At 36.9% G+C, this 23,857-nt stretch overlaps 3 protein-coding genes across 5 annotated transcripts; all 3 read left to right on the top strand.

The window, feature by feature from the left end:
- Window positions 1-415: 415 nt before the first annotated feature.
- LOC134815680 (uncharacterized) lies at window positions 416-5,900 on the top strand. Of its 2 annotated transcripts, XM_063824241.1 has the most exons (5): window positions 416-496; window positions 672-723; window positions 3,559-3,654; window positions 4,259-4,357; window positions 4,631-5,900. In XM_063824241.1, exons 2-5 carry the CDS (start codon window positions 686-688, stop codon window positions 5,835-5,837), a joined length of 1,440 nt encoding a protein of 479 aa, XP_063680311.1. In that variant the 5' UTR covers window positions 416-496; window positions 672-685; the 3' UTR covers window positions 5,838-5,900. The 2 variants fall into 2 exon arrangements, with proteins under 2 accessions (XP_063680311.1, XP_063680313.1); XM_063824243.1 differs by lacking the exons at window positions 416-496; window positions 672-723 and adding an exon at window positions 3,192-3,246.
- Window positions 5,901-9,187: 3,287 nt separating this feature from the next.
- On the top strand, window positions 9,188-11,061 carry LOC134815779 (uncharacterized). The gene is made up of 4 exons (XM_063824369.1): window positions 9,188-9,402; window positions 9,849-9,899; window positions 10,138-10,184; window positions 10,569-11,061. The coding sequence occupies exons 1-4, from the start codon at window positions 9,193-9,195 to the stop codon at window positions 10,606-10,608; spliced, it is 348 nt and encodes a 115-aa protein (XP_063680439.1). The 5' UTR covers window positions 9,188-9,192; the 3' UTR covers window positions 10,609-11,061.
- Window positions 11,062-11,718: 657 nt separating this feature from the next.
- On the top strand, window positions 11,719-22,501 carry LOC134814643 (von Willebrand factor A domain-containing protein DDB_G0292740-like). 2 transcript variants are annotated; one of them, XM_063822798.1, is made up of 20 exons: window positions 11,719-11,768; window positions 12,088-12,207; window positions 12,409-12,541; window positions 13,114-13,253; window positions 13,564-13,725; window positions 13,995-14,134; window positions 14,280-14,370; window positions 14,515-14,621; window positions 14,760-14,956; window positions 15,312-15,424; window positions 15,526-15,651; window positions 15,898-16,031; window positions 16,517-16,668; window positions 17,090-17,190; window positions 17,444-17,552; window positions 17,751-17,849; window positions 18,036-18,413; window positions 18,619-18,753; window positions 21,309-21,443; window positions 21,734-22,501. In XM_063822798.1, exons 2-20 carry the CDS (start codon window positions 12,094-12,096, stop codon window positions 21,832-21,834), a joined length of 2,667 nt encoding a protein of 888 aa, XP_063678868.1. In that variant the 5' UTR covers window positions 11,719-11,768; window positions 12,088-12,093; the 3' UTR covers window positions 21,835-22,501. The 2 variants fall into 2 exon arrangements, with proteins under 2 accessions (XP_063678868.1, XP_063678869.1); XM_063822799.1 differs by lacking the exon at window positions 11,719-11,768 and having other exon boundaries at window positions 12,045-12,207.
- The last annotated feature ends 1,356 nt before the right edge of the window (window positions 22,502-23,857 follow it).

Consider the following 23,857-nt stretch of genomic DNA (forward strand, 5'->3'; position numbering starts at 1 on the left):
CATGAGCCACAGGTGGATTCCACAATTGGACACAACAGGCAACGTTACGCCACTGCTCAAGATGAGGTCTTATTAATGCTTTATATATAGCAATCATAACAAATTTTCCTCTAGTAATAACTAATCATACGATTTGCCTTAGAGATACATGCTTTGATCTGCTCGTTCTAAAACAGGGAGCTACATGGGTTATAACTGCAAAATCTTTTTCCTATGCAGATACTTCAAGTTCTATACCATTTACCTTATAATTTAAAATAGGATTGCTGTTAAAGCTAATATGCACTACTTAGTACTTTGCACTTGGCAAACTATATTTAATCACATGCTTTTCTTGTGATTTTCAGTATTATAATGTGTTCAATTGGCATAAATTTGATGATTCGTTTTATTGACATGGTCACTAACGATTATTTTAGGTAGATAGTAGTGAAAACTCCACTACATGCTCCGTGCTCACGATAACCTGTAAAGATAACGTGTACAAGTTTAAAAGGTGAGCTTTTTTCCATATCTCAGATTGATGATAACACATTTTAAACGGTTTAATTTTGTAAATTGATCACCATTATAGGTATCTGATCTTAGAGGTAGCTCTATATTCTATAATCACATTCTACCATATTTTATTTTATTCGAATTTGACGAGGTAACTGATTTACATATTTCAGATTTTCTGTTTGCGATGTCATTATTTTCTGTGTTGATGATACCAGAAAACGTGTAAGTTTCAATTTTCAGGGTTATAGCTTAGAATCTAAAACTAATTAAAATTGATCAAGTTTTATTAAATGATCATTCCCCTTCAGCCTCGCTCCCTGGAAAATCTGTGTGTAAAATTGCTAAAATACTGCATATTAAAATTTATGATGAATCTGATTCATGCTCCTGCTGGTTTGCTATCAAAACCTTGCTAAATTGAGATACATTTTTGCTATGGATATTTCCTACATTAACTGAGGTTGCTCTGTTTCAACGAATAAGTGCAAATGGGTACAGTTTTAAAGTGTGGTGTGGTTATGCCTAAAAAGCACAGTCAGGTTTTTTGCCACCTAACTATTTGTAAGACTAAGGAGAAGGTATATCCGTATTTCGCTGCTAGTGATACATTTGTACATTTCTTGGTCTGGCAATCAAGGCTTCTCTGCCTCGAATGAGGGACGTGCGTAGGTTGAAGGGTATTGCTCATCTCCATAAAGGAGTCAAAGAAGGATGTTGTGAGGGTGTGTGTGTGTGATTAGCGTGAGTGAGGACAATAGGCCGAGAGTTTGTTTGGAGGCTTCTGGTATTTTGTATGTTGTAGACTGTAGAGGGTATTCTGTATGTTTACATTTGCATCCTTAAAACTGTGCCTCAACCCTACTGTCCCTACTGCTGGGATTGGCCCATTAAGTAATGGGCCAATCCCAGCAGTAGGGACAGTAGGGTTGAGGCACAGTTTTACTGTGGGGTAAGGCCCACAAAGTGAGACAATGAAACAATAAGTTTTCTGTTCTTGTGATTTGCCCTTTCAATAAGCGTTTACCTAGTTCACTAGATACAACATCACCCTAGAATGAACCTTCGTGGGAAGGTTCCAACGAAATAGTGTAATCTTTAACTGAGCTTTTCAACTTTGCATTCACAAAAAGTATCTTTCAAGGCGTATGTTATCTTCACAACAGCCTTTTTAAGGTGGACAGTGTTTTGATAGATCTGTTTGAATTCTATACTATAACGTGTTATCTGGGAAAGTATATTGCTGACCGTAACATTGGTAGTCAGACTGTTCTTAGGTACAAACAATATAAAACAGGTAGAAAAAGATAATGCGGAAAATAAGGTGTAAAACACCGATTTCAGTAGCCCATTAGATATTTGGGCAGGGCCAATAGCTTTGCAATTTTCAAATTAGAAGCTGGTGTAGTATTTGAGAAACTCTGATGATGCTTGCTTATTAGCGTCACTAACCAATATACTGTAGTTAGTGCGCAAAAAAAGGAGTAGTAGTAGTAGACCTAGTATTGTTACTGCCTCTTTGCTCTGGTAGCTACTAGCTATGTAGATATTTTCCTTATGTTATAAGCTAGCTGCTTTGCCAGCTTTAGAAGCTACCTTACAAGACATTTAAAAGTACGAAAGTCGGTGGTTTTTCGAAAATTTAGGTCACGGGACTCATTATTTTCCCCAAATTATTTTTCACGTATTTTCCTTATTATGACTTTATCGATTTACTATCAATATAAGTTATAATGTAAGTTATAAATATGATTCATCAACCAAATGAACACTAGTATTCGATCATGAATTGCTTTTAAAATATTTTCTCGAATATTGGGTTTCATTTTTGTAAAATAAGGAGATAAACAAAATCCCTAAATATCATGATTTAATTTGGGGTACGAAATCTGGCGGTTTTCGGGAAAAAATCCCCATATTTTCGTTCCCAAATCATTTAGGTCACCGGGATTATGTCGAACATAAATATGTCTTGTAAGTTAGATATATGTTAAGTTTCGAGGTGTGATCTACAGACAGGTAATTGGTATCCCAATGGGATGTGATTGTGCTTCCCAGGTCGCAGACCTTTTTCTATACTGGTACGAGCATAATTACATCACATTGCAAGTTAAAAACAAGAACCCTGTGGTTCACACTTTGAAACACGCCAGTCGATACATTGACGATTTAACCACCCCCAATATCAACAATAAGACTGTCGATATTATTTGCAATGATATTTACCCCGCAGAGTTGAAGATTATAGTTACAAACTCTAGCAATTTATCTACGACTTTTCTTGATTTAGACATTAATATTTTGAACAATCGTTTCTACACTAAATTATATGACAAACGACGTGACTTTAGTTTTAAAGTCGTTACTTTTCCTAACCTTCGCTCCAACGTACCTGTTAAACCTTCGTATGGAGTATTTGTAGGTGAATTATATAGGATATGCAAATCTTCCTCAGTAGTTACTGAATTTATTCATGATGTTAAATTATTATTTGATAAACTGACTACCCAGAATTTTGAACGGAAAATCTTACATAGATATCTTAAATTATTTATTAATAGTCAGCCAGCGTGTATCCTCAGACACTGGCATATTTTCACAGTTAATGACTTCATGTAATTATAGTGTGTGTGAAGCCCTCTTGTAATTCCTTATGCATGTTACCTTTTGCCTTTCTCCTTTAGCCATAATTTCTTTGATCGTATCGGTACAGTTTACTTTCACAGTTTATTGTTAAACTTACAAGCGGTAAACCAGTTTATTTTCTATATTCTTCAGACTTTTATTTAAGTCTAGTTAACAGTTATACATTATTATATCATATTTTATTGATCTAAGGTGTAGTATTGCCAGATCCTAGTTCATTTTGTAACGGAGTTTTATACTAACAGGAAACGATGTAACAGAGTCGATATATTTTAATGTTGCCATGGGGTGGCAAGTCCCCATACATCGTGGTCCGGTAGTTTCATTGCGTCCTAATATAAGTAGTAACTTATGTGTTGAAACATAATATAACCAATATATTTAACTGCATTTGTATTATAAATTACATTTCAGATCTGATTGGTGGGATTGGTTAGTTTTCCGTGACCTGTGTGTTATACTTTGGGTATTATATGTACTGGCAAGAATGTATCTGAACAGTTCTGTTCGGTAAGTAATAATAATAATAATAATAAAATTTGGTAGCTTAAACACAAACTCTAAGCCCAGTGGATAAACCACAAAAAAAGTATATACATACATTTATATTTTCTGGGGTTTGATTGATGAACAGTGGATAGGATTAGGATAACTAGCAGGAACCCGTATAATATAACCCTAAACGGTGTCAAGACTCAAAATACTAAAATAATTATTACCTATTTAATTGGCGTTTTTGACACCACTTGGGGGTCCAAATTTTCGGCTCTAAAATCATTATTCCTTGGCCAATTTTTTATTTTTTCATGCTGATTTGAAGGCCATTAAAGCATTTGACCCAGCCAAAAAAGTTCCAGTTGTATACATTTTACGGTTTATGCGGAAAGTCGCGTTAAAGTTGATGCCGTGGTGTCAGTAAAATGGCACAGATATATATATATATATCGTCTCGCTTTATATATAGTAAGATTGCTGTCAGGTGTCAAAAAATATGTTTCACCTACCCACCAGATGACCAGAATCCACGTCTTTAAAGAAAGTTCTCCTCGTGTATTAATCGTACATTATATAATATTCAACGTTTAAATGTACAATATTACAAATATTATTCCAGGTCTAGGTCACTTGATTTAGCTATTATCCCCCTGTGTATCATTATCACAGTTACCACTAGCGGAAAGGGGCTGTATACCAGGATACCAGATATTTCCAGGTTAGTTTTATTTTGAGTATTTTGTATTTTGTATCATAGTTCCTGCTCTGTACTGTTAGGCGTTACCTAGTAGCCACAATACATCTTACAACGTAACACAGGATGAATTAGTTATCATAGTGTGGGTTTATGTTCAGATTTTAGTGAATAATTGTGATACAACAACTTGTTTAAATCCAGTTGCAGCTTCAAGTTTAAATAGCTAGCAATATGTTTACAACATTTGTTTTACGTAAATCTAATTGAGTTATTGCAACTATCTACTTATTTCAGATCACATTGTGTAGAACAGTACATCGTAACCCTGCATCTTCTACTCAGCATTTCATCCGCTCTGTATTTGTATTTTGATGGAATCGTAGAAACTGGTGAAGTTGTTCCCCGTCCTAAAACCATTATCATCCCCGCCTGTACTGAGTTAGTAACTGATGCTAATCTGGAGACAGTATTCCGGTCTAATTGTAAGGATTTTGAAACAGCAAAACTCGAATGGATTGGTGTTTACAGTGTGCCTTTAGATGCTCCATTCAAAAGTTCCAACCCTTGGCCTGTTATTAAACGTTTTTTTCAAAAGCAATTTTCCGTGGTAGACTACCATGTTTTTGTCGTCTTACATACAAAAGATGGAAGATACTTTGCAGTTGAAAAACAAAAATACGGTGTATATGTTAGTTTTGGAGGAAGTCTTGACTCGGTTATATTTTACTTTAAAGGAGCACCGCGTGCAAATCCTACCAGGGAGTTGAAAAAAGCCCAGTCTACTTCATTACTTGGTGACGTAGTCTGTCATTTGAAAGACATACTGCCGACGAATTGTTATAGTGTATGGAATAAAAACTGTCAGCATTTTGCAAAAAACATCTTCGATATTTATGCAGTTAACGCAAAATGGGATTTTATTTCATACACTGATGTTCATTTACTTTTCAGTAGACGTGGATTTCCTTTAATTGTACTGCTACTGTTTGTTTCTTGTATCTACGAGCTATATCTTCTGAACACAGACAATGAGACACAGTACGCTGTGTACATAGTGATACCAGTCTCACTGTACCTGCTGTTAAGCACTAATAAGAATGCGATTATATCTATAGTTAGGCTGCTATTCGGGATGTTATTCTTAGATATGTTATTGGAAGGTATATTGTATACTCCTCTCGGTGCTATTAGAAAAAGAGGAGCACAGTATAGTGAGATGTGGAGATCTGGTTCTTGGTTCGACAAATGTTGGTTACCACTGTGTTATGTGATGGTTTATTTACTCATTAGTATCTACTTGTATCTTTACTGGTTTCTTGACGTACTACTACACATGCTAAGTTATCTGTTGGGGTACCTGACTACACGACGTGTACCAGTCTTATCTCCGTTACTTGCTGTTGTAACCTGGTTGTATGATAAAGTTTGCAAAATAAATCTTACAAGGTGCATCATCCCTTTGTATATTGCTACTGTAATATACTTCAGTTTACAGGACTAAGTAGTAACAAGGTTTCATTAACTTGACCTACTGACTTAGAGCTGCTTGTCTGGTTGAATAATGAGTGAATGATTGATTGATTGGGGACCAGCTTTTGGTACACTGGTTAATGTTTACTATAATATCAAAGTATTACAATTACATAAAATTAGATAAATATAAATTCCCTTTGCTTAGGACGTACCAAAATATACAAAAATAAAACGATGCACCTTATAGCACACAACACAATACATAAACAACTGGCAGTGTATCCTCAGAAAAGAGCCCTATAGATAAACCTGGCCTGGGTGAGACCTGCATCGCGATTGCTATTCAGCGATGTGTGCTCTACAAGTCATCACATACCTGAGTTACAATCACGGTTGCAGTTGTATAACTCACAATTAAAAGTTCCTCGTTATCAGCCGAAATCAACAAATACACGCAGGATACACTGCCAGTTGTTTATGTATTGTGTTGTGTGCTAAGGTGCATCGTTTCATTTTTGGATATTTTGGTACGTCCTAAGCAAAGGGAATTTATATTTATCTAATTTTATGTAATTGTAATACTTTAATATTATAGTAAACATTAACCAGTGTACCAAAAGCTGGTCCCCAATCAATCGCAACAGCCATAGATAAGAGCCTTATATTATATAGTACACTTAAATCGAAGAAATATGGATATCAAAAACACTATATGAGTATTGCTGAAAGCACAGTGTAAGGCCTACACGGACCGCCTCTAACTAGCCAATCCCTGTTTACATGCCGTGTAGCAGGGGACTAGAAAGAGCTAAACTAGTAAGCGGGGCATAGCCAATACACTATACTCCCATCATTGAGTATATTACCAACCAGAAGGAAAATTTCCTTGTGTTACATCTTGACCTTATCTACACTTAAAATCTTGCCGTCTCTGATATAATGATACTTTGTTGGCTGAGCAGTAATCATTTCCTTCATTTTTACAACAAGTTTCTGATGAGCTGCTTTCTCCTCCCTATTTCTGTCAGGTGTGATGTACCATGTGTGGTACGCTACATAATTAGATTTCTTCAGATTTCTTGCTCGAGCAAGAACCATTTTGACTGATTCCGTGCAAGCCAATGTCACTTTTAACGGTCTTGGTTTACCACTATCTGCAGGTTTTTTAATCCCGATCAAACTTGCTGCCACCACTTGAGGATCACACCCCGATGATTCCCAAATTTCGGTAATCACTTCTTCTGCCACTATATGTGGATCACTGCCGTAATTCTCTGGCACACCGTAAACAATGAAATTCTTACTGCGGACGTCATCTTCAACTACAGTTTTCACAGCTGTCTTTATACTGTCAATCGACGGAGCACTGGTAGTTGTTTCACAGTTCTCCTTCACGATGTCGCACCATGTTTTTTTCATCTCAGTTTGTACAGTTTGCTGGACAGAGTCGAGCTCTTTCTGTTGCTGTTTGATAAGATCCTTCTGATAATTAAGCTGCTCTGATTTCAGTCTGTCTATCGTACTGGCCGCAGATTTACATAGTTCGATATTGCCTGTCATCAATTTAGAAAGTTTTTCAACAGCATTAGCCAAGGGGTCTTTCGTAATGGCCATTAGTCTCGAATGGTTCAGCTCTGTAACGTTTTGAGTTTTCGAGAGTTTCAAAATGTCATACAACGCCACTGATAACTCTTTTTCGAGTCTGTTCAAATTTTCCACAGTGAAGTCCATTGTACAAAGCAAAGGCAAGCTGAGTAGCTGGCGTGTCGATGTAAAGATAAAACAACTGATAAGAGAGCAATTAAAATTGTTGCAAATGCTAGAATAACTGATTGTAACTTAAATAGTAAATTTATATTAACCTTTGCATGAGTTGCTCATTTGATTTTAATAATGATAATTTGATTTGCCTTGATAATATACGATAATATTGGCAAAAAATAAATTTTTGTGTGACTATTTATGTTTTTAATCCATCTATTTTCTAACCTGTTCTCATTAATACAGCGTGAATTAAATAACAGAGAATTGTTTCTTAATAACATTTATGATTTAAAATATCTTAGAAATATTAATTTTGTCAGAGCAAATTGGCGCAGAATGCAAGCCATATTATTCTATTTTTTAGAGAAAGATTAGATAGCAGCGTTGTGTTTAGACTATCTGTTATTTAGATCTTAAATAATATATAGTAGAATTTTTTTTGTATACGGTTAAGTTTGTCAATCTGTGAATTTTTAATGGAAAACGTAAATTTTATTTTAGATATTTTACTTCAGAGTTTTAAAATTGGGATCAGTTTTGGATCAATTGCTTTCAATTTACGTCATGTTTTTATTTGAAAACTGTAGTGTAGATTATCACTCTAGCCGTTACTGTAAGTTTAGAATTAATGATCAATTTGAGTCCAAGTGTTGAATATTAGGGCTAATCAGGGCTAATCACCATGATTATTAATTACAAGCCCCCTCCCAGCTATCTTCCATTCTTCAAGGTTGAACAATCAGACGAATTATTCAAGTGCCAATCTATTAATAAACTATTATATCACATATTATTTCGTATAACTCTGTTCAGAGCATGTTACGTGATTACAGAACACTCACTATGTCTAAAACAGGTGTAGTGCAATGAATAGCAAGTTCCTCTTTACAATCAGTCTATCAACATTATGGCTGGTGTGCATTGTGCAAGCATGTTTAAGAGCATATTTAAGATTCAAGCTATTTTTGTAGAAATTGGTATAGAATTATTACGGATTAATGATTATATTTTATCAAAAAACTTGTGTTTTATTGAAGTTAGAAACCTGTAGACCACTACTGTGCTAGTTGTTGAGTGTTGACCTTGAGGAGTAATTTGCTAGTCAGATCTGTATATTATTTAGCGAAAATAATATAGAACTTGAACATGAGAGAAATATTATATGAAGATGTCTTTATCTGCAAAAATGAACTGTTTCAATGTTCCAATGCTTCTATTTTCTCATTGCTCATATATCCGACCTTGAATATAACGATAATATACTCCTTTGCAACTAATACTATCATCTCTTTATGGATAATATCATTGGCTTCTAGTTTTCCCAGATACTTTAAACCCTCGTTATCCAGATCCTGTGGGTAGGGAGATACCACTATTATAGATTGCTTTTGCTTTTGCTTTTGCTCCCTTATTCACCTTCACTACAGCCACTACTATATGTTTGTGTTAAACTCTGATATGGTTTTAACAAGTGTATGCATGTCTTCATCACTCCGCATAGAACTTGAGATCATTTGAATGTATAGTAGAGCCTATGCGACATTTTGGTCCAGCTTTATTTAATGTTATTATTATTTTATTTCTCCAGATTATGAGCTTTTCATCATCATTCAGCAGCTATGTCTGGCAGAGGAAGATTGTTTGCTACTAAAGCCCCCGTAGCAAGAGCTACTTCTAAACTCCCAAGATGTTCCCCTAATGCTGGACCTACTATCACACCAGCTAGAAGTACCTCTAAACTCCCAAGAATCCCCCCTAATAATCGAGCTCGAAATACTGGGAATACTGGAAATACTGGAAATACCAGCTTGAGGCATGCCCGTTCGCAGGTTAGTTGATTTGCTAATCGTTCTGTGATCAAGTATAGCTATATCACATGGATGTAAACATGACATTCTTACACAACATGTTGTGTTACTCCCTTATTTAAGAACACTTCAGGGCCTTCGGAGCAACCATTTTAGAAGCCGTGCTTTAATTGATTGTGTATGTCTGCTCTGCTGAAAGTTCTATTAATTTGCTATCTATTGCTGTGTTTATCGTTTAAAGTTTGAAATTATGAGTAGCTCTTGAATACAACTGGAGTGAATGGTGTCTCTCTCGTTAATTTATAATTTATATGCCGCTATAATCATTGTTCAACCGGCACAAAAGTTTAACAGCGATAGTATGTTGTGTTTACTTTGAGCAATCAATACATCACGTTCCATACTTTGATCGTGAACGTTTTTTTTTTCTCATTCACCTTATCAAAAACCCCACCCTAACTTTACAGATACTATCAGATCAGAGGAGGTACAACAGAAACTCAACTCCCAGGGTTCTGGTAGGTTTTTAAGATTGATAAAGAGTAGCTGGTCATCTTGTTTAATAATGCTGCTTTGTCACGGACCGTCATGTTAGAAAATGTCTCCAAGAAGTCCATAATATATATTTATAAGTCATTTGACAGTCAAATTATAAGTCATTTGACAGTCAAATGTCAAGATTTGTATGTGTTTTATTTTAAACCGGTGTTTCTTAAATCATTGGGTTGCTACTGGTAACCTTTGTCATTATTTCAGCAAGGTTTTAACCAAAGTAAGCCCAAAACAATGGAGGAGTTACGACAGTAAGTAATTTATAAATTATATCAATATTCCAACACGTATTACATCACCACTACCAAGCATGAAGTCACTTCTTCTTATCATGACCTCACTTCTTATCATGACCTCATGTTTCTTATATATATATTGTCACGCCGGTGAAAACCGCACTTTCCTAAATTCTAGTATTGAGTTTTGAGTTTTGAGATAATTTGTTTGCAAATTTTTGTAACTGTGTGTCTGAATTTTTATCATAACTTCCGTTCACCGTTATGATTGGTACTAAAGGTTGTGTCTGCGTAATTTTCTATTTTTGTAAAACTTCGTTACGGCGTATTCGATCTTACATAAATATGTGACGGATATTGAAAAAATTAGCAGAAGTAATACTTGCTTCTTTCTTTCAGAGCCCGTCTCAAGAAGTTTGATAACAACAACACAGAATGAGAATTTGAATTACACAACCGTGTACTCGTATGGGCATCTAACTTTAATTAAATTATTAGGCTTTTAAAAAGTTTGTATATAATATTTGTACAAACTTATATAATCATATATAATATGATTTCAGAATCATGTAAATATGTAATATAATAAACAATATACAAGCTTTAAACAGATTTTTATATTATCTTCCAGATTTTAATAAACCAATTTGTAATTTGCATAATCAGAGGCGTATTTTATGGAAAAATGCGTATTTCCTGTAATTTCCGCTCTAATTGCATGCATAGTTTTAATTAATCAGTGCGATCAGAGTTTTTCAGACAATAATAGGATGCAGGTTATCTCATAATAATTTAGTAAACGATTGTTTGTTTGTATATATCATATATATATATCATAGTTACTATCAAAACAGCAGTGTAAATATTTACAACAAAATTTGTGTATAATCATTATTTGTGTGCTCATTGCAAGTGTGTAGAAATTTAATTGTCATCATGTTTTATTTTGACGTTTCTGACAGTACATTCGTGATCATGATAATTACTTACTTCGTTACTTCGTTGAGTTCATCTGTGGAGCCGGAAGGGTTATCAGATATCTGACCATCTGGATGGCGAGTAGTCAACCAGTGAGTTTGACCAACTGCTGCTGTATCCGGCGACTGGAGGGTTGTCCGAATGGGTTGTCTCGTACACAGTCAAGAAATGCACATATACATATCAACACGTTTATACCTAACAAAATTTACACATTTAAGTCTCCACTCTCCATGCACCCCACACATCAACTACAATTATCATAATCATATGTTTCTCTTCTATTCTCTCATCATGACTTACTTTCTCCCAATTCTTCTCTCCACGACTAGGTCCATGAACACCGTATTCCCCCTAGATTCTAATATTCATTCCTCTCTACTCCTTGACAGCCCACGTTATCTTATACCATTTCTTGCTTGCTCCCACATTAAACTTTTCTTTGTAATTATCTCCTCATGGTTTATAAGAAATGTTCTTCTCCCTGGTAAGATGAATAGAGTCAAGTATTCCAGCCGCTGCTATGTTACACACCGTTGCTATGTAACCTTTTGGTTTTTACCTAACTTCCTATTTCTAGTCTGATTTGCACGTGGAAAGTCCGTGGTCACAGGGAAGAAGGTAATATTATTTTTATCTATATTTGGTAGTCAGTTTTTATCGCATCAAAAAATATCCGTCACAACCGAAGATACAGCCGAATTAAATGTAAAACACATTTAACACAATGTAATTACCACAAAACCGATCAAAATGGCGCTCGCAAATCTTTGCACGTGCACGTGCGTGTAACAATCCTCGTTACCATGACATTGGTTACTATGGCCCTTACTATGCAATCTTTTGCATTTTACGTAATTTGCACGTGGGTGGTCGTAATGATGATATATTCTCTTGTCCACACTTTTCAGCTAGTTTTATGCACAAAATGATCGTTTAGGTAGGTATGCCGTTCAAGAATACCTACACTACATTTGACGATGTTGAATGTGGGTTAGTCTCCATTCATGATGGCTTTTGTCTTCCTCTTTATCTCGAGAAATGCCAAGTTTTCGTCGAGGTATGTTCATATCATAATAGCCTTTTCGTTGGTAAAGTTTCCTTATTTACATTTTCTACTCAATCTTAGATTCTGTACTTATTGTAAAAACCTAACAGTTTTAAATATTGTGCTGAAATCTGCTCTTCGCAGGATTCAGCTAAATAATTTCATCATTTTCTACAACCTCTAAAACTTTGCTAACTCTACATTTTACCTCAGGTTATAAACCATATTGGACACTACACTATAAAACAGAGCTATGTGAACTTGATGGATGATACACTGGAAGCTACTTACATTTTCCCTATACAAGAAGGCGGTGCTGTACATTATTTCACTGCTGAGAGTAACGGTATGTGAATACATTTGCACTGTGTATTGTACATCGTCTTATACATTTGCACTATGTATTGTACATCGTCTAATACATTTAGACGGTGTATTGTACATCGTCTAATACATTTAGACGGTGTATTGTACATCGTTTAATACATTTGCACTGTGTATTGTACATCGTTTAATACATTTGCACTGTGTATTGTACATCGTTTAATACATTTGCACTGTGTATTGTACATCGTTTAATACATTTGCACTGTGTATTGTATATCGTCTTCTACATTTAGACTGTGTATTGTAAATCGTCTAATACATTGGCACTGTGTATTGTACATCGTCTTCTACATTTAGACTGTGTATTGTAAATCGTGTAATACATTTGCACTGTGTATTGTACATCGTCTACTACATTTAGACTGTGTATTGTAGGGGGGTTGTACGACTAATCTAGCTCATCGGTGTTTTATTAAAAAATATATTAGGATCACTCTCTTTAGAAGATTTGCGTGGCAATCTATAACTGGATAATATCTATCATTGATTAGTCACAAAACCTTTCCTTTAAGTGGCTAATATTTATCTCAGGGGTTTTGATTGAGGGAAAAGTGAAAAAGAAGGGTGATAATGCGACAGCTTCAGATATTGATGAAGATGATCTGGCTATGGGGGACAACAGAACTGCTTTTCTTTTGACAGAGTTTAAACCTGATCTTTACCAATTAGCTGTGAGTATTTTCAGTCATCCAACTTACTTTTATCTATTTATATTCGATCAAAAGGTTTCTGGTACACATGATATATATATATGGAACAAGTGAACTCAACTAGCTGCGACAAGACCTGTCATATGAGTCTTATTATAGAATGTATAATAAATAGTGTTGTAACTTTGATACAATTAAGAATTATATAATTATAGTGCATTTTAACGGGTCCGCGATTCAATTTTCTTTAGTCTAGTTAAATCATGCTGACATGCAAGTGCTTATTGATCGTCTTTATTTCATTTTAGAAATTTACTGAATGAAACCTCAGTTGGGGGAACTTGCGCCGAACAGTATCACGGTTATTGAGTTGAAATACGTTTGCGAGCTACCAATAGAGAATAACGCGGTGAAGCTCAGCATACCAAATACAGTTGCTCCACAGTATTCTAGTCCGCCCAATGATTGTGCTGAGAAGACAGCTGCTGATCAGGTATGTTGGTTTTCATGATGTTAACATGCAAAACTGTTAAATGTTCAGGAGTGAAGAGCCATTCAACAGCGATTAACAATTTGCTTCCGCTTTTGAGAGGTGAGATATTTCGGCATATTTGTAACGCGCAAGAATTATATTTTAATTGTAGAGTGTGCGGCGCGCCAATAATACGGCCAGCATGCATGCTAGTAGGTTCGATTCCAATATGAGTTACTTTCGCTTTTGGTATAGCCGCACTTTAATTGTGACGATAACTTCCAATTTAGTTGGTAGACCTGGATAAAGCGTTAGATGTGGAGATAACAATGAAAGTTCGCCAAACTGTAGCATTTAATACAGAAGCTGACCCGCATGAAATAGAATTTGTCGCCGGAGACGCTGTGGACGAGGATGGTTTTTATTTCAGGTATGTTTCTGAGTCTCTGAGTCTGTTAATTGCGAATTCTCACTGTCTTGTCCGTCTTTACATTTGCTTCTATCAATTGAAGAGAGTACTCTTAAATAACCTTTATTCAATGAGTAATAAGACCCTTTCAATTAACTGTATTCAGCACGGGCTCTTTGACTCTGGAGCGCACAGCCTTTGAAGAGGAACAGATAGTATTTGTAAGCACTGTGACAGGGAAATCTTTCGGTGCCCGGGTAAGAGTTTTAACAGGATAAATTTAAAGATAGATCTGACTGATAAGTCGTATCTGCGAGTGTTCCATTACCGTATAGGTTATCATATATCAGTGTTTGCTGTCGAGAAATGTATTATCATATCATGTGCGCTATTCGTCCCAGATATTGATTGAGGAGACGAGTAAGGGTGAGGTTGCAGCTATGGTGACACTGGTTCCTGAGTTCCCTGCTGTCGACTATCAGTCTGAGATGATCTTCCTTGTTGACCGGTTTGTTTTACGAAACTGAACTTCTTTTTTTTACTGTGAGCAAATATATGTGTCTTGAATACTACTATAGATCTACAAATTTCCGTGGTAGATCACGGTCTAAAATACATCGCAGTGTATTGATCTCATGTATATCAGATCAGGTTCTATGATGGGGCGGAGTATCGAGAAAGCGAAGGAAGCCCTCCACATCTTCCTAGCCTCCCTTCCTTCAGATTGCATGTTTAACATCTGCAGCTTCAACGCTAGTTTCGATTTCTTGTTTGAGTCAGTTCAGCCGTACAACGACAAAACTCTGGCGGACGCTCGAGCTTACACTGATAACATGAGAGCAGGTAAATATTGTGGGTAGTTGAACGTTACCCGGGCGGTTACCTGTTATGATGTATCTTTCTCCTCTTGACCGTCAGAAACTATCTCGCCTTAAAAATAACGACAAATTTGGATTTGGGGATGGGGATGAGAGAAAATGTGGTTTAAACCCCCAGTAAATAGTAAATAGTGATCTATTGCAATGTGCATATTGTATATCAATCCTTATCCAGAGTTGTTGAGGTTGCCTAGGTACTTAATTAATACTTATTGTTTATCGCGTTTGACCGTATTTGAGGATGACGAAATTAACGGTTATAAAATGACACCAGAATAATTAGTTTTGGATATACTCATTACTCTACGACCCTATTTTAGGTGGAGGCACAAGGGTTTATGAGCCGTTGGAAACGATCTTCAAACAGAAAGTTGGGGACGGATGTGAGCGACAGATATTCGTTCTAACTGATGGTCATGTGTCAAGACCATCGGTAAGATCAACTTTTTCAGCTTAATTAATAAACTGATTACAAAATAGTTATGCGACGAAATGTAGAAATATATGAAGTAGTTTCAACTTTATTTATGACAGGAGTCGGTGGAGATGGTTGGAAAGTACAAAAAGGAAGGGCGAGTGTTCACTTTGGGTATCGGAGAGGGGGCCTCTAGAGAACTGGTTAACGGTTTGGCTCGAGCTGGTAAAGGTGTTGCACTATTTGTAAGTTTCTTTAAATTACTTGTCTTCGCACTTGATTATCTTGATAAGGATTGATATGACATTTTGATTAGTTTTGGGTCCACACTGGTTATATCACGGCTAAACAAATCAACTTGAAATTCGTCAAGTAGTGATTGTCATTAGGTATTCAGAATAATTCGTTACCCAAGCCTCTTTTTCTCTTTGATTTTAAATTTCCCAAAACATTTCTTAAAAGCACGGCGGATTGATTATTGCTTGTGCCAGGTCACCTTAGCTGAAGATTTGAAAGACAAAGTTCTAGATTTACTGAGTCGGTCTCTCCTTCCTGGTCTGTCCAACATTACCTTCGATTGGTTATCTGACATGAAACCTCAGAAGAGCATTCTTTCTATCTTCAAGTGAGAACTATTTAATTCAGGGTAGCTTAGAGTTAACGCTTTAACGGTTGGGGACCGATTGGAAATCCGGTCCGGTTCGGTGTTGGGAATATTTGCGGGGGAAATCCGGTTCGGATACCCAATTATTGTTTTTTAGTTTTTCGTCCAGTCTAGTAATGAAGAAGGCGATCAGGTAAGTTCTTACAACAAATGCTTATGATTCAATAAAGTGATGTGAGTATATTTACTCGCTAGTTCGTTAATTATGGGCTTCTCCTAACGGGAAGGTTAATGTTATCTTACGATTCTTCAGCGTCTGTATCGATTGGTTTACGTATGTAGTAGTATTTATTGCCTAGTGGCGATTTTTTACCGAAAACAACACGTAAGTGTGCCGCCAATGCGTCTTACACCAGCTATAACTATGGACATGTGTACACTTCATTTAACTCTATCTTTATTCTTTGTAAAGGCTTATTCAGAGGTAAACCTTACGTTCTCCACAGGACAGGAAATCCAGACGTAGGAACTGTGATGAGTCTAGGAGAGAAATCCGCCCCCAATCCCATTCCTCACGGCTTTTCATCTCAGCTGTCTATCGTATATCAGAGTTTGGAGTTTGGAAACCTGCCTGTGGGCCTCCGCATATCTGGAACTGGTCAGAGTTATTATTATAATTTTGATTTTTCCACTTTGGTATTTGACGTTTTGGTTTCGTTGTCAGCTTGGTATTCTTTGGCCGCTGAGACTTATGTATACTATAGATATTGTTCGTTGAAGTCCACAAATATTATTATCACTTCGAGATGGCCAGGCCTACTCTCATGCTGTCTATATGTGATGATTAACTCTGAAAAACTAGGGACAACTGGGGAATGATCCCAGAACCTCGAGATTTCGCGTCTCTTGCTCTACCAATTGAGCTACTGACCCTGATTCTCAGAGCGAAATCACCACTCATATACAGCACAATTTCATGCTTTGTGTGGAATATAATTTTATCAGTTATTTAGAATATATATTCGCATTTATCCACACTATATTTACATTACAAATATTGTACAATATTGATACCGCAGGTCCAAATGGGGATGTTATGCTTGTGGTCAACCTCGACACTACTAAAGTTATGAAGAGCGAATTACTCCATAAACTCATGGCCAGAAGGATGGTCAAAATGGTACGGTTAAACCCTGAATTTCTTTTGTTATTCTGGGTTGATTTACAGACAGGAACCAGTTTAACTGGAAATTAATTGTGAAAGTCCGGAATTCTTCTTGGCTGTTCCAAATTTGGACGGGATTAGTATTCGCTTTATTGTGTATAGTAGTTTAAGATGATTTAGATCACACTACCAAAATATAATCCGTGCGGACTGCGGCGTGCAATGCCGCTGTATTTTTCATTTCGTTATTATTTGTACATGCCCACAGTTAGAGGAGGACGATTCAATGTCAAACGACGCGCACGTGCAGACTAGAATGACGAACCTGGGAACCAACTATAACATCACCAATAAGTGGTGCTCCAGTGTCTCCACTGGTTAGTATAAGAGTGTGCTGTGTGTTTGGGTAATGGGTACCTCTATGTATCTCTATTTGGTAGTTCTAAGTATGGCACCCACGACATATATAATATGTTTCTTTTTTATTCTGGGACCATAAAACCTGGCCCTATTCGAAGTTCGGCCTGTCTACTCATCTCATTGGTATTTTTAATGTTTTTCTAACATATCATCAGGTCAGTTTGGAACCGCTGTTAAACGAGCACCAGTGGCAGATGAAGCGAGTGGTGCATCTTTAGGGGAAGCCAGCTTCATGGCCGCACCTCCGGGAATGGGTTGGTGTATTTGTCATTTTAACAGCAGAGACATTTTCTTTAGTTTTGATTCATAGCATTTGGTAATATTATTATTAGCGAGGAACTTACTTTGGTCAGATAGCATGTTTGCTTGTATCAGCCTGTATATATGCAAATCTGCAATTTGAAATACATTATAAATATTCAATTTGTCTCTTTTTTCAGTGAAGTCGTCCCCTAACTTGGGCTACAAGAAAAAGGGGGGATTGTTTGGCGGTGCAGTAAAAGGAAACAAACAATTTAAACGAAGTGTTGGGTCTGCACCTTCGTTTGATGCCCCGCAGAACAGGTCCCAAGTTTCCAACACACGGTGGGCCAAGAGCAAGATGATGAGCTCCCCATCATCTGCACCCCAAATAAGTCAGAAGACTAAAATGGTAAATCGATTTATGACTCAGAGTGCTGCACCGCAGGCTGCTAATCAGAGTGCTCCACGCGGTGCACCGCTGGCTGATTGTGCGCGGATCTCTGGTGGTTCAAGCCTCTCTTCTGAAGACGACGACGCAGACGCGAGTCTGATATACGTTCCACCAGCTAACATAGGTGTGTAAGACGGTCAGGTGACATGTTTAGTTGTTTCTAACTCGTCTGTTGGTGATAAAAATAAAATGAACGTTGCAACGAATATCGAACCTATTGATTATAATAACGATATTGTAAATGTACGTGTGTAATCTGTATAAGCGAAAGCAGGTGTCCTCTTTCTAGGTTGGCGACGAGTCTTTATATTTACTCATTTTATTCCCAGGCAAAGTGAGAGATGAGATGCTGATGGGATTCACTGTCCTACAAAAAACAGACGGTTCCTTCTCCTTCGGGCCTGCTTTTGTTAAAGACCTCAACATGAAAGATGCAGATGTGGATACAGGCTCTACACAACTGGGTACAATGTTATTGAGAAGGTGGCCGTTTGAGCCATCTCGGACTTAGCCTCGTTCATTACAATAATTGATCGGCATTCGTAGCAGCGTTTATTGTCATTATTTAGTTACAAATTTAGTCACAAAAGCTGATAAGGGTGGTGCCACCATAATTGTTGACCCTGATGTTTTGAGAAAGAGATCAGTTGACAAACTAAGCAACCCTTCCCTGTACAAAAAACTTGACTACGACCCTACCAAAGCCTTGCACAAAGAACTGGTCAACCTATGGATTGACGGAAAGACAAGAGGGTTGATTCCTGCAAAGACAGCTAAGAGTATCATGGGTATATCGAATGAACTCGAAGCTGACCAATCAGGACCAACAAACGCTCAAAGCACTTTACCGCATTTCAAACCAGGAAAGCCTTACTTCTACCCTTGCTTGAAAATTCACAAGCTTAAGAAAGATGATTTGAAACCTGGTGTTGAGCCACCCGCAAGGCTTATTACAGCACTCCAAGAGGGAGTTACAAGACGTTCAGATGTTTACCTTGCTGACACATTTTTACGCTCATTGGAACGCGAATTTTGTGGGGATCTACTTATCGACTCTGGAGATGCACTTAACTGGTTAGACGGCATCAACAGTTCATTTGATCACAATACTAAACGCCGGCTCAGAAGCTTTGCTTTTGACTACAAGGCATTATATGATTCTCTTAAACCCGATTTGGCAATGGAAGCCCTAACTGTTGCTATGACTGAATGTCGAACGGAATGGAGTGAGGAGTTCAAACAATGGATCCTTGCCCTCGTAGACCTCAGCTTCAGAGCTTCTATTGGCCAATTTGAAGGTGATTGGTACCAACAACTAGTCGGAATACCAACGGGAGGAAGCCTCTGTGTACAAATTGCGAATATAGCAGTTTACTACTACATGAGAAAAGTAGTATATTCTGATGAACACTTGATGAAAAACGTGTCAACAGTAAAGAGATACATAGACGATGGAGCGGGTTTTTTTGATGGAACAAAAAGACAGTTTTCAGAATTTATCTCTAATGTCAACTCGAGACTCAGTAGTGTAGGTCTTAATATAGATGAGTTCAGCATCGAAGACCCTGGAGGATTTACTTGTTTCCTCGACATACAATTTACATTTGACGTCGATGGAAACCTCCAGACTGACCTGTATGTAAAGGAAACTGATTCTAGGTCTTATCTATACTTTGGATCCACCCACCCTAACCATGTCTACAGCAGCATCATCTATTCCCAATGTCTCCGTCTCCGCCGTATCATCAATGACAATGATAGGTTAGCCCTAAGAATCGACGAGCTGAAAGAGTGCTTTTCGAACTCAAACTATCCGAAAAAGATGATCAACAACATCTCTTCGAAGGTGAAAACATTCGAACGCAGGCTCCCCACCTGCAGGGACACCTCGAACAGTTCTATATTGCTCCCTGTGTCCCCTGATAACACAATACGTGTTATCTCCACCTTCGGAGGTGACGCGGCACTGATAGACGTAATTGAAAAGTTTGAGTCCACCATAGAGACTTCTCCGAGTTTGTCGTCTACCTCTAACACCGACACGACAAGTACAACGGAGACCTCCAACCAGGATAGAAACACCGGCAAAAGACTATTCAGTTATGTTAAAAGATCAGGCGCATCTTTGCGGAGAAGACTCCTCAACCCACAATTGCACGCAGAGGATAACACTGTAACAAAAACAGAACCTTGCCATCAAAGAAATTGTAAGTGTTGTGCAATGATAGGAAGTGAAAAGTGTTATTGTATTAATGGAGTCAAGATAAGACAAGCTCCAGGGACCTGTTCTAGCTACAACATAGTCTATATATTCATTTGTAAATTATGTCCATCTCCTTTCTGCTATGTTGGACGTACCATTAGGACTTTGCATGAAAGAGTAACCGAACATAGAGCTAACTATTATAAATTATTGAAAGACCCTTCCTTAAAACATAGTGATGATTTTTTATCTGATGATAGTGACACTTACAGTTTAGCAGCTCACCTAATAGACTCACATAACCTTTCCAATAGACCTGATTTTGATGCTTCTTATAATGTTTTTATCCTAAAGAATTCTAGTCCTAGTAATTTAGAAGTTAACGAACATCTACTTATACAAAAACTCAGAACTTTGAAACCATATGGTATTAATTCATGTGATCCTTTTGGTATGCCACTTTTATTTGAAAATAAAACTTTTGATAATGGTCCTTAAATTATTTCACCCTTAATGCAGGGACTAGTATATTTTTTCCGACTAGTTGGGGCCTCACAACCCCCCATACCCGAGTGCTTCCCATTCCATTTTTGAGAGTTTGGCTTCTTTTTACAGCTAACATCCTTTAGTTCAAATTAAAATTTTCTGATATAATTGGAGTATTAACCCTTATCTTTATTAGGTACTGAAGATGTCCGAAAATGTTTTACCAATGATGTTATAAAGATTTTGTTGGAATTTTTAAACTCATTCGTTGTCTGACTGTGGGAACTATTGATTCTTGAAATATTTAATTAACCACTAAATAAATGCCAGGTATAAGTAAAGAGCTTCTATTGACCCTGATCGTAGTGATTTATCTTCGGTCTGCCATGGCTAGTAGGAAGAGCTCTTGGAGTCGGATCGGGGAGAAAGCAGACGGGTTTATCGCAGCTAACATTGGGGAAACTGGTCAGTTTTAACTAGAATCAAATGATTGGCGGGTTTATTAAATATTTAACTACTACTACTACTAATACTACTACTACTACGATTAGTATAAACTAATTGTTAATTAATTAATTGATAATTTCTCACCTGTTGGTTAATCAATTAACAAAATGTTCGTGTTTTTAAGGGATCTGCTTAACCTAGTGATTTAAATTACGCCTCATACGCAACATCAACATGTGGCGTAACGTTAATCGCGATTATATGTAACATTTCAAAATGTTCTTTAACATACAATTACAACATTTCAGACCTTTCTAAATTGGAGTTCGAAGTTCAGAGATTTATGGATAGATTTGTTAAGCAGGGACGTAGCAGCGTTCTCTTCAAAGGGTACAAGCAGAGAAAGTAAAGAAAGAAATAGCTTCTAAAGTTTATTCACTGAAGATATGTGTACAACAGGGTGTTCATAGCGTTGTCAAACACAATCGATGAAACCTTTGCTATGATCGGATCACATTTTTTAATAGGTTCATTTATAAATTGAATTTATGTAGTTTTAAGACGGACTATCATTGTAGCTTGAACAGTTGAACTTTTCATCGCCATATTCCCACACTTATTAGTTTGTGATGTTTATATTACGATTTTCTTTTGTTTCAATGTTGAAGTAATAGTTTTGAATATTGTTTACGTTACTTTTGCTTGTTTTTAATTGTAAATTTCTTACAATAAGTTGTTTGTTTAGACTTTTAAGATTAGACTTATATATATTAATTAATTGACAGAAACATATTGTAATTTAGTTAGAGGTTAACGTTATAAAACTAAAAGTATAAAGATTATGCTGTCGTTAAATGGCTAGGCTGTGTTGTACTTGATTGACGATGTCAACCCTTCCAGATTGTTGCTCTGCATCGCAGAGCAACGATCTCGTCGATGCGAAGCAAGAATGATAGTTTGCGCGGCGCGTCGAAGTGGCGTCCTCCAAGTGTTATTATTAATTGTACTTGTTTGTTACGATTATTGTTGATTTCGTTTGAGAATGTTCTTTGAATTAGAAATTTATTTCCGAATAGTAGATTTGTTTCACTCAATTTATCCGTTAGGGTTCGTTCACATATTATTTCGTTAAATCACTTTTTGAAAAAGGTTTACCCCCGCCCCCCCCCCCCCCTAATATAATCACATTTAAATTAAACATAGCTATTGTGTCAAAATTACATTAGCAGAAACCCCCTACTCCTCGGCTGATAACGTAATATGTGAACGATCACCCCTTATTGCTTATACTGAATTAAAAGCTATTCAAAAGAGAAGTTCAAGACTAAAAATATCAGATTAAACTGTAAAAGTTGGATACAATAAGCTCAATTCCTAATATAATATAAATACGTACGCTCTGAAACGGTTTGAAATTATCAAATTGTTGGTTCCACGTTTGACGTGCCAAAATGCAAAATGGTGAGTTAAGATTCTAATTGATTTCGAAACTGTGTTCGATCTTTAACACTGACGAAATTCCTATCATGTTTCTGAAGAGTTGCCAATTTCTTTCTGCATCGGAGTTTATATAATCAATATGTTATATGTTTTTGGAGATGTGATCAACAAGATACGAGTGAGACCGGCTATATATCATTTATCACTGAAAAGGTCAGTAATTCTGACTGTTCTTCACTTCTCTTCATCTCTCTTCGATCACTTCTACAGACTACAAGCAACTATATGACTATAATTCTCGTGACACAAATCATGCTAACACGACACACCTCCAATTATTTATGTGTATACCCAGTGGGGTCAACTTCTGACGTCATCATCAGATATCGTGACGTCACAAATCTTACTGGGCGGCGCTCAGCCTGTCATTCCGCCGAATCTCTATTTATGAACATAATAGCCTGAGGTCCCCAGGTAACACGAATCACAAAAAAGCGGGAACAAAGTTTCCACCCCTGCTACTCGTGAGCATGTGCCCCGTTCCAGTTGTGCCAGATAGTTGAGGCGGTAACCAGCCAGACGCCCAGGGTCATGAACGAAACCTGCAGGAATGTGCCGCGAGTTATTTCAGCAACTTTATATAAGTAACCTCTATACTTATAGCTTTATAGTAAAACCTCTATAGTAACAAGAATTTCGCCGCGGTTTAACCACGCACGATCAATTTTCCCTACGATGTACTTGTATCTTATACCATTAATTCTTTCGAGTGAAAAGTGTGACTGGAAAAAATAATAATTGAGTGGGATCGCGCATGGTAAAAATTGACGATTTATTTGACCAATGTAGCGCCGCGCGCATCAACAATAAATGAATCCAGAAAATTGCGGAAAATAACTTTGCGAAGGAGGAACTTCACTGTAATTAATTAACACATGGCTAGCGTCGCGCGCAGCATAACAGACGCTTCCAATACACTTAATTATGGGGGA

Source organism: Bolinopsis microptera, chromosome 5 (genome assembly GCF_026151205.1).
Source record: "Bolinopsis microptera isolate Bmic1 chromosome 5, MBARI_Bmic_1.0, whole genome shotgun sequence".
Lineage (NCBI taxonomy): Eukaryota > Metazoa > Ctenophora > Tentaculata > Lobata > Bolinopsidae > Bolinopsis > Bolinopsis microptera.

Bases quoted from the DNA above. Each gene is read 5' to 3' on its own strand.
- LOC134815680 (XM_063824241.1), top strand. From the start codon at position 686: ATGTCATTATTTTCTGTGTTGATGATACCAGAAAACGT. The intron at 724-3,558 runs GTAAGTTTCAAT...ATTACATTTCAG, and splicing joins TTGATGATACCAGAAAACGT to ATCTGATTGGTGGGATTGGT. The intron at 3,655-4,258 runs GTAAGTAATAAT...ATATTATTCCAG, and splicing joins TATCTGAACAGTTCTGTTCG to GTCTAGGTCACTTGATTTAG.
- LOC134815779 (XM_063824369.1), top strand. From the start codon at position 9,193: ATGTCTGGCAGAGGAAGATTGTTTGCTACTAAAGCCCCCGTAGCAAGA. The intron at 9,900-10,137 runs GTAGGTTTTTAA...TCATTATTTCAG, and splicing joins ACTCAACTCCCAGGGTTCTG to CAAGGTTTTAACCAAAGTAA. The intron at 10,185-10,568 runs GTAAGTAATTTA...TCTTTCTTTCAG, and splicing joins ACAATGGAGGAGTTACGACA to AGCCCGTCTCAAGAAGTTTG.
- LOC134814643 (XM_063822798.1), top strand. From the start codon at position 12,094: ATGCCGTTCAAGAATACCTACACTACATTTGACGATGTTGAATGTGGG. The intron at 14,957-15,311 runs GTAAATATTGTG...ACCCTATTTTAG, and splicing joins CACTGATAACATGAGAGCAG to GTGGAGGCACAAGGGTTTAT. The intron at 18,414-18,618 runs GTGTGTAAGACG...TTTTATTCCCAG, and splicing joins CGTTCCACCAGCTAACATAG to GCAAAGTGAGAGATGAGATG.